The sequence below is a fragment of the Tupaia chinensis genome, unplaced genomic scaffold (assembly GCF_000334495.1).
Source record: "Tupaia chinensis unplaced genomic scaffold, TupChi_1.0 Scaffold000647_1, whole genome shotgun sequence".
NCBI lineage: Eukaryota > Metazoa > Chordata > Mammalia > Scandentia > Tupaiidae > Tupaia > Tupaia belangeri.
Window position 1 is genome coordinate 3,600,306 of NW_006160168.1, and position 8,874 is coordinate 3,609,179.

The 8,874-nt window shown below is 37.4% G+C and overlaps 1 protein-coding gene across 1 annotated transcript in view; it reads left to right on the forward strand.

The window, feature by feature from the left end:
- The window catches only part of ITGA8 (integrin subunit alpha 8), a 216,940-nt gene that overhangs the window by 33,313 nt on the left and 174,753 nt on the right, over positions 1–8,874 (forward strand). Inside the window, 2 exon segments of the mRNA XM_027776251.1 lie at positions 1,515–1,615; positions 8,605–8,728. Coding sequence (XP_027632052.1) covers positions 1,515–1,615; positions 8,605–8,728 — 225 coding nt within the window.

The window sequence follows — 8,874 nt, forward strand, 5'->3', positions numbered from 1 at the left end:
TTTTTTTTTTTTTTTGGTCAATGTTTTAGACTTTTCAGTGTACATATCTTTTTTTTTTTTATAAATTTAGTCACAAGTATTTTTATGCTATTATAAATGGAATTGTTTTCTTGATTTCTTTTTAGATAATTTGTTATTAATATATAGAAATGATAATCATTTTTGTATGTTGATTTTGAATCCTGTAGCTGTACTGAACTTAGTATTATTATTATAAGTTTTGGCAAAGGGCAGGTGCACTTGCCAGAGAGAGACAGAGAAAGTGAGAAAGCTCCCCCATGGACAATGATCACACTACAATCTCTTCTCCTCCATTTCTATTTTGTTTGGGGATTTGAGGCATGAACACACACATGCCCAATGTGTTTTCTAAGCTGCCAGGTCTGGAGCTCAAAACACATAACCATGTGGGATCCAGTCTCCTTAACCATGAAGCCATGGGCTGGCTCTGTTTATAATTTCTATGAGTTTTTTGGTGACATGTTTTGGATTTTTTTATATATAAGATAATGTCATCTGCAAACAGAGAAAATTTACCTCCTTCTTTTCTGACATGAATGTCCTTAATTTCTTTTTCTTGCTTAATTGCTCTGGCTAGGGCTTCTAGTACTATGTTGAATAGAAGTAGTAAGAATGGACATCCTTGGGACCAGCAGTTGGCCTAATGGCTATGTCACTGGACTCCCATGTAGTCCAGTTTGAGTCCCAAACATGGTGGCTTAAACTCACACGGGGCACGTGTGCGTGTGTGCCTAAGATCCCAAGAGGAGACTGGAGGAGAAGGGATTGCAGCATGGCAATCCCCCCTGGGGGGTGGTTTCTCACCTTCTGTCTCTCTTTCTCTGTCTTTATGGCGAGTGCACACACCCTATAGCAAAAACCTCCCCCCCCACAAAAAAAAGAAAGACAAAAAGGATGGACATCCTTATCTTTTACCTGATTTTAGAGAAAGGGATTTCAACTTTTTATCATAGGGTATGATATTAGCTATAAGATTGTGATATATAGCCTTTTTTTGTGTTGAGGTAAATTTAGTCCATAGCTAGTTTGTTGGGAGTTTTTATTATAAAAGGATGTTCACTTTGTCAAGTGTTTTTGCAGAATCTATTGAGTTGATCATACGGTTTTGTCCTTTGCCTGTTAATGAAGTGTATCACATTTATTGATTTGCATAAGTTGAAAAATCTTTGCATTCCAGAGATAAATTCTACTTGATTGTAGTGAATTATCCTTTTCCTGTGCTGTTTAACTCAGGTGGCTAGTTTTTTCTTGAGGATTTATGCATCTATGTTTATCAGAGATATCGGCATGTAATTTTATCTTCTTGCAGTGTCTTTTTCTGGCTTTGATAACAGGATAACACTGAACTTTGGAGTTTTTCCTTCCTCTTCAATTTTCTGAAGGAGTTGAGAAAGTCTGGTATTCAAGTATTTTTAATACACAAATCTATTATTATGTATTTTAAATGGTTCTGTATTTAATAAATTATTAATAATTTATATTCTGCTTGTCAGACAACAGAAAGATCAGAGTTAATGGAACCAAAGAACCTATAGAATTTAAATCAAATCAATGGTTTGGAGCAACGGTGAAAGCTCACAAAGGGAAAGTTGTGGTGAGTATGAATTGGGTGCTACTAGCATTGCTTTGGGATATTGTGTGCACTAAGATATTTTGAAGCTTATGTTATGTAAAAGCCTTTCGGATAGGAACATCTGAAATAGGCTTTCAAGAAAAGCTTATTGACATTTTAACAAAAATTTGGTACTGGGAACCAGCAGTTAGCGTAATGGCTATGTCGCTGGATTCCCACGTAGTCGACCGCGGTTCGTGTCCCGGACCCGGTGGCTTAAAACTCACGCCGGGCGCGTGTGCGTGCGTGCCCAAGATCCCGAGAGGAGAATGGAGGAGAAGGGATTGCGGCGTGACCATCCCCCCTGGGGGGTGATTTCTCGCTTTCTGTCTCTATGTCTCTCTCTGTCTGTCTGGCGAACGCACGCGCCCTACAGTAAAAATCTCTCTCAAAAAAAAAAAAAAATTTGGTACTTATAATTAAAGAGTATTTTAGTATTCAGAGCTGTAGGGAATTAAGCTTGCTTTCCTAAAGATCAGTTAAATATTTTTACATATTCCAAGAATTATTAAGAAAAATAGAAAAAGAAAAACTGTATCTTTTTAAATTTTTAAAAATTTGCTAGAAGTGGGACCAGCAGTTAGCATAATGGCTATGTTGCTGGACTCCCATGTGGTCAACTGGGGTTCGCATCCCGGACCCAGTGGCTTAAAACTCACGCCGGGCGTGTGCGCGTGCTTGCCCAAGATCCCGAGAAGAGAATGGGGGAGAAGGGATTGCAGCATGGCCATCCCCCCTGAGGGGTGATTTCTCGCTTTCTATCTCTCTGTCTCTGTCTGTCTGTCTGGTGAGCTCATGTGCCCTATAGCAAAAACCTCTCCAAAAAAAAAAAAATTTGCTAGAAGATACATGTGTTCACTGGAGATAGAGAAACAGAGAGGAAAAGCAAGGAAGCACCCAACCCAGGGGGCGTGGTCACAATGCAATGACCTCTCCTCCATTTATCCCTCCTTTTGGGATTTTGGACACACATACACATGTGCCCTGCATGTTTTTCAAGCTGCCCAGTCCAAAATTCAAACAACTCAGTCTATCATGTGAGAGTCAGTTGCCTTAATCACCAGGCCATAGGCTGGTCCATAAAACCTAAGTCTTAAAAAGGTAAATGTTTTATTGCTTAAGCTAGATTTAAAGAAACAGAACTAATTACTGTAAGGATGCTCAAAAGGTTAATCCACTATGATGATCATTGATGTTTTTTGGAACTAAAAGAAAGCATTCTTCAATAATAATAATTTTAAAAACTACCAACTGCATGATTTTTCTGGGTTCATTAATACTTTTTAAGTAAAAAGACTCACCCCTGGGGCCAGCAAGTGGTATAGTGGTTAAAGCGCTGGACTCCCACATGGCTGATTGAGGTTTGAGTCCTGGACCTGGTGGCTTAAAATCATACCGGGTGTATGCGTGTGCAGGCCCAAAATCCCAGGAGAAGAATGGAAGAGAAGGGAGTGCAGTGTGGTCATCCCCTGGGGTGATTTCTCACTTTCCTTCTCTCTGTCCCTCTCTGTTACTCTCCCACAAGCACACATGCCCTATGACAAAAACCTAAAAATAAAAATAAAAAAATAAAAATTTTTAAAAAGACTCCCAAAAAGATACTTTTCAGTTTAAAATGTTATGACTTTGTGATCATGTTATGTTCTTTTAAACAATTCTATTACCTACGTGTTTTAGTTATTGAAATACAAGTAATCATGAAACTGATCTAGATGTTTATCTTCGTAGATTGGCTTCCATTCCTTACAACAATAAGGAGATAACTTTACCTTTTAGGATTCGTTTTAAAGCTATTTGAATTATGATTTAGTAAGCATAAGTATGTAAAGGAAATTCCTTGATTTATTTAGTCTGTGGTTAACCTCCCCAAACAGTTTTGACTTAAAACAGGTAATGTATATAAAGTATAAATAGCCCCTTCTTGTTAGAAACTCAGCACTTACAATATACTCCCCATAGAATTCTATTTGCATTAAAGTAATTTTCATAATCCAGAATTAGTAAGAATTATTTTTTTATCCTTTAGTGGTACATGATTTATAGGAATTACTATTGAAAAGCTAATTCCATGACCAGCAGGTGGCATGGTGGTTGAGGTGCTGGACTCCCACATGGCCAACTGCAATTCAAGTCCTGGACTCAGAAGCTTACTTTCTCACTTTCCCTCTCTCTCTTTCTGTGTGTGTCTCTCTGATCAAATTAAAATAATAATAATGTATAAAATTAAATAAGTAATTATTTTAAAAAGAAGGAATAGAAAAACTAATTCCATTTATTAACTATTTGGAATGAAAAAAAAAATCTTGGGGCCAACAGATGGCATAGTGGTTATGTTGCTGGACTTCCACATGGCCAACCATGGTTCAAGTCCCGGACCTGGTGGCTTCAAAATCACACAGATGTGTGTGCATACATGCCCATGATCCCAGGAGGAAGATGGAGGAAAAGTGATTGTGGGATGGCCATCTCTAACTTTCCCTTTCACTGTCTCTGTCTCTGTCTCTCTCATGACCACATGTGCCCTATGGCATAAACCTCTAAAAAAATAAATAAAATAAAAATCTTTTGGTTACTGTATTAATATTTTTTGAGTCTTGAAATTTTATCTGTAACATAATTGTTGCACGTTTATTCAATATTTATAGAAAACTTCAAAACCATTAAGTCCTCATGTTCACAATAAAAGTGGTTAATTTTTGTCATACTTGCATTTTCTAAATTATGTGATGAGAAATAGAATAATATAAAGTATATTTCAGATTAATATTTTTGTGTGTGAGTGCTGAAACTTAGCAGAATGGAAAATTAAATTCTATCCTAGCTGACCATAGTCATTAGAACTACAAAGGCTGCTTACAGAAGTAGCATTTTGAATATCCACTATAATGGATGGACCTATTGGGTTTGGATTAAAGTTAAATACATCACAGCTGTGTGTTTCACATCAGTGTAAAGCTGAGCAGATATAAAATAGGTGACTTTCTAGAGCTGTTATCAGGCAAACACTGGAAAGTATTTTTAGACCCTCAACGGCCTTTGGTGAAGCATATGCTGAGAGCGGTTGGAAAATACTGAGCTACATAAATTAATGCTGCACTGTTCAGAGTTCCCCTGTGTTTCACCATTCACATCTACATTAAATTTATTAGTCAGGTAACTCGTTGTTCTCTAAGAAGTCTTTAAGATAAGAGAACTCAGATGAGTTCAAGAGTTTTTGGTATTTGCCAAGACTTTACAACATGTAGAGAAGTAAAACCAAAAAGCTAACATTGTCGAGGGTGATTTACTGGACAATGAGTTAACTTCACCGAGTTCAGGTTGAACATTCCTAATCCCTAAATCCCTCATCCAAAATGTTCCAAACTCCAAAACTTTTTGAGTTATGATATGACATCACAAGTGGAAATTTCCAAACCTGACTCCACATGATGGGTCGCAGTCAAAATAGGATAATACAGAAAAGAAATATCACATAAAATAATCTTGGACTATTTGTATAAGATATATATGAAGCATAAATAAATTTTGTGTTTATACTTGGGTCCTAATCACAAATCACATTATATAGTATAGTCTCAAATCTGAAACACTTTTGGCCTCAGGCATTTTAGATGAAGGATACATAATTGTATTCATACCATATACTAGATTACCAAAGACACATGTGGAAGCATAATAGAATTTTGACTTTAAAATTGGGATCTGTCTTTAGTTCTCTAAAATTAAGTGTGATGTCATCAAATTAGAAGATAGGCTAGTGGCTCTCTCTTCTAGGGATCTGTAATTTTATGCTTAGAAAACCAGTAAAACACACTGCAGAGGATTTAAGCAAAGAAAATAACAAAAAATAAATAAAAATTTAAAAGTATCTATGTTTTGTACACATCTATTACCTCTCTCATTCCTAGCAAAATTATTATTTTTATTTCCTGGAAAAGAATTTCTTTTTAAATTTTATTTATTATTCTTTTTCTTCACTTTGACCAGAGAGAGACACAGAGTGAAAGAGACAGAGAGAGAAGGAGCATGAGCAAGCTGCGAAGTCCAGGATTTGAACCGTGGTCTGTCTGTCATGTGGGAATCCAGCACCTTAGCCACCATGCCACCCGCCGGCCTCACTTGAAGAGAATTTTATGTCTGTCCTTCTAAAAAATGTGCTCTTGTTTGGATCTAAGCTGCTGAGCTAGCAAGGAGAATATTTCATACAAAAGTATCACATTTTTCTTACTGTTGTTTAAGTTTTGCTGGTAAAATTCTTGATGTCAGGTAAACTAATTTAGAAGCCATTCCTTCTTTTCACTATAATATATTCCTAGAAACAGTGTCATGAGGCAGAATGTCATGTAAAAAGTGTCTTATTTTCTCCAGAGGATAATTCCTAAAGTTAGAAGACATGGATGATATGAGGCATCAAAAAAGTTTCTGATATGACAAAGTATATATCATAAAGCAAAGACATAACAGCAAGGGCATAATAATTTGGAATTGTAAAATTATGTTTCACCTTTTATCTAGTGGGTATGTATTTAATATAAGATACACTAACTAGGGGGATCAGTAGGTGGCATGGTGGCTAAGGGGCTAGACTCCCACATGGCCGACTGCAGTTCAAGACCTGGATTTGGTGGCTTGCTTTCTCCCCTCCCCCCCCCCCCCTTGCTCTCTCTCTCTGGTAAGCACACATGCCCTATAACAAATTGAATACACATACACACACACACACATACACTCACTCACACACACACACACACATAATGACAAATAAAAAAAGAAAGATATGCTAATTAAGCAGATTTTATATGAAAAGCTCTATGCTAAGTGCTACAGAGAGCTACATTCTAATATAGGCTCCAAAGTGTGAGCAAATGTTTATACAGTTTTCACAATTATTCAATCTACTATTCTACATGTTAGCCGAAAGTAAGCATGGAACATTTTATTCTTAAAACACTTTTTTTTTTCTTATTTACTTCTCCCAAGAAAGGGTGAGAGAGATGAAGAGAGAGAGTCATCCCCAATAGGGTTTCCATGCCACGATCCACTCCCAGACTCAGCCAGCCAGGATCACAGGCACATGAAACCTGTACTGAGCCAACTCAGGATGCAAATGAGACCTTCCCATGTGGCCTCCGCATCAGTGTTGCCTTACTGCTGTGCCCCTCAGCTGACCTCAATTCTAACCCTTTTGCTTTTTGCCTTCTTAGAATTAGAAGGCATTTATGAAATAATTTAGCTAGCTCACCTCTCTAAAGCTTGCCTAAGGTTCTGGAGTTTATCTCAGAGGCGTCTCCATGACAAGCACAAGAAGAGTCTTGAGTTACTTTATATCCATCATTCCATGTCTTGGCGAAGCTTGCAGGTCATTAACACATACTCTTTTAACGACATTGTGCCCATCTCTTATAAAATTACAAAAATGTAAAAATTTATTAAAAAAGACATAAAATATAGTTTCTTACCTTCAATTTTGCCACAAATAAAAAGCATTAAGTGAAAAATAAAACCTCGAATACTGTGGTTAAAGGATGGCATGTCTAGAAGACAGTCATTATTTTAGAAGTCATAACAGCCTTGATGGTGACACAGTTAAGTACAATGCTCTGTGAGGCTGTACTCCCTTAGGAGATCCTAAGTTGACATCTGGAGACTCCCTTCACATACTGGGCACCCACGTGCCCATGATCTGGGGCTGGCTGAGGTTGGGGGTGGATTGCATTATTAAGACCCTGTTGTGGGCTCAGCAGGTGGTGTGGTAGCTAAGGTGCTGGAATCTCACATGGCCAATTGAGTTTGAGTCCTGAACCTGGTGGTTTGAAACTCATGCCAGGCACATGTGTGTGTGTGTGTGTGTGTGTGTGTCTGTGTGTGTGTGTGTGTGTGCCCAAAATCCCAGGAGGCAAAGGGAGGGAAAGGGATTGTGGTGTGGCCATCCCTCCTGGGAGGGTTGAGGGGTGATTTCTTACTTTCCCTCTCACTGTCTCTCTCTGGGTAGTCCACATACCCTATGGGGAAAAGTTTACTTAAAAAAAAAAAAACTATTGTTGTGCCCTCTCTCTTTTCTCTTTCATTCATGGAAGGAAGGAAGGAGGGAGAGTGAAAAGAAAGGAAAGGGAAGGGAAGGGAAGGGAAGGAAAGGAAAGGAAAGGAAAGGAAAGGAAAGGAAAGGAACTTCTTTAAAAAGTCTTAAAACACAGCTTTAGTGATACACTAGGGGAATTCATAAAATTCTTTAAAAAGTCTTAAAACACTCTTTAGTGATACACTAGGGGAATTCATAAAACAAAGGTTTGTAAGTTTATCTGTATCCACAAATTTAAGTTTTGTTGTTTTTTAATCTTTTAAACAACCAAGAAAGGAACTAACCTTCCTTTTAAAATAACACAGATTTATTCACTGTTTGAGTGATTGTTTACTTTTATGTAGATCCAATTTAAAAAAGAAAGGAAAATAAAATATGAGTTCTTTGCTTTTAGGAAGTATTTTGTTTTGCTAGGTAGTTTTTATTTAAGTTAAAATTCATTGAGAAAACTCATTTCTTTTTTATTCCCTTTTTAAAAAAATATTTTAATCTTCTTATTTTTTAATTTGCTATAGGGCATGCATGCTCACCAGAGAGAGACAGACAGAGAGAGAAAAAGTGAAAAAGCAAGCTACCAGGTCTGGGACTTGAACCACAGTTGGCCATGTAAGAGTTCAGCACCTCAACCACCATGGCACCTGCTGGCCTCTATATTCCTTTTTATATCTTTAATTTTTACCAGGTCTATATTACATTAATGTTAAAAATTGGCTTTGAAAGTTTAATTAATGCTGACTACCAAGGTACTAATTAGCCTGCTGGAGATCAATCAATTCACCTGATAATTTTAAATTGTTCATCATAAATTTAGGTAGCCTAATCAATAACTCAAATCAAACTGTATTATGAGATACAACCTCAAAATGTGTTTTTTGTCTTTGATATTGTGTAGGCCTGTGCCCCCTTGTATCACTGGAGAACTCTTAAGCCAACAGCAGAGAAGGACCCTGTTGGCACGTGCTACGTGGCAATTCAGAATTTCAGTGCTTACGCGGAGTACTCTCCTTGTCGGAACAGTAAGTTCCTTTTACTTTTTAGAGCTGAAATTTAGCCCAAGAGCTGGTAAGCTCAAAACGCCTTCATAACTTTTAGTGACACAAGGGAAAAGGACTGGGGTAAAGGCTCTTGGCAGTGTTCCAGGATGTCTCGATGTGACAGCAGG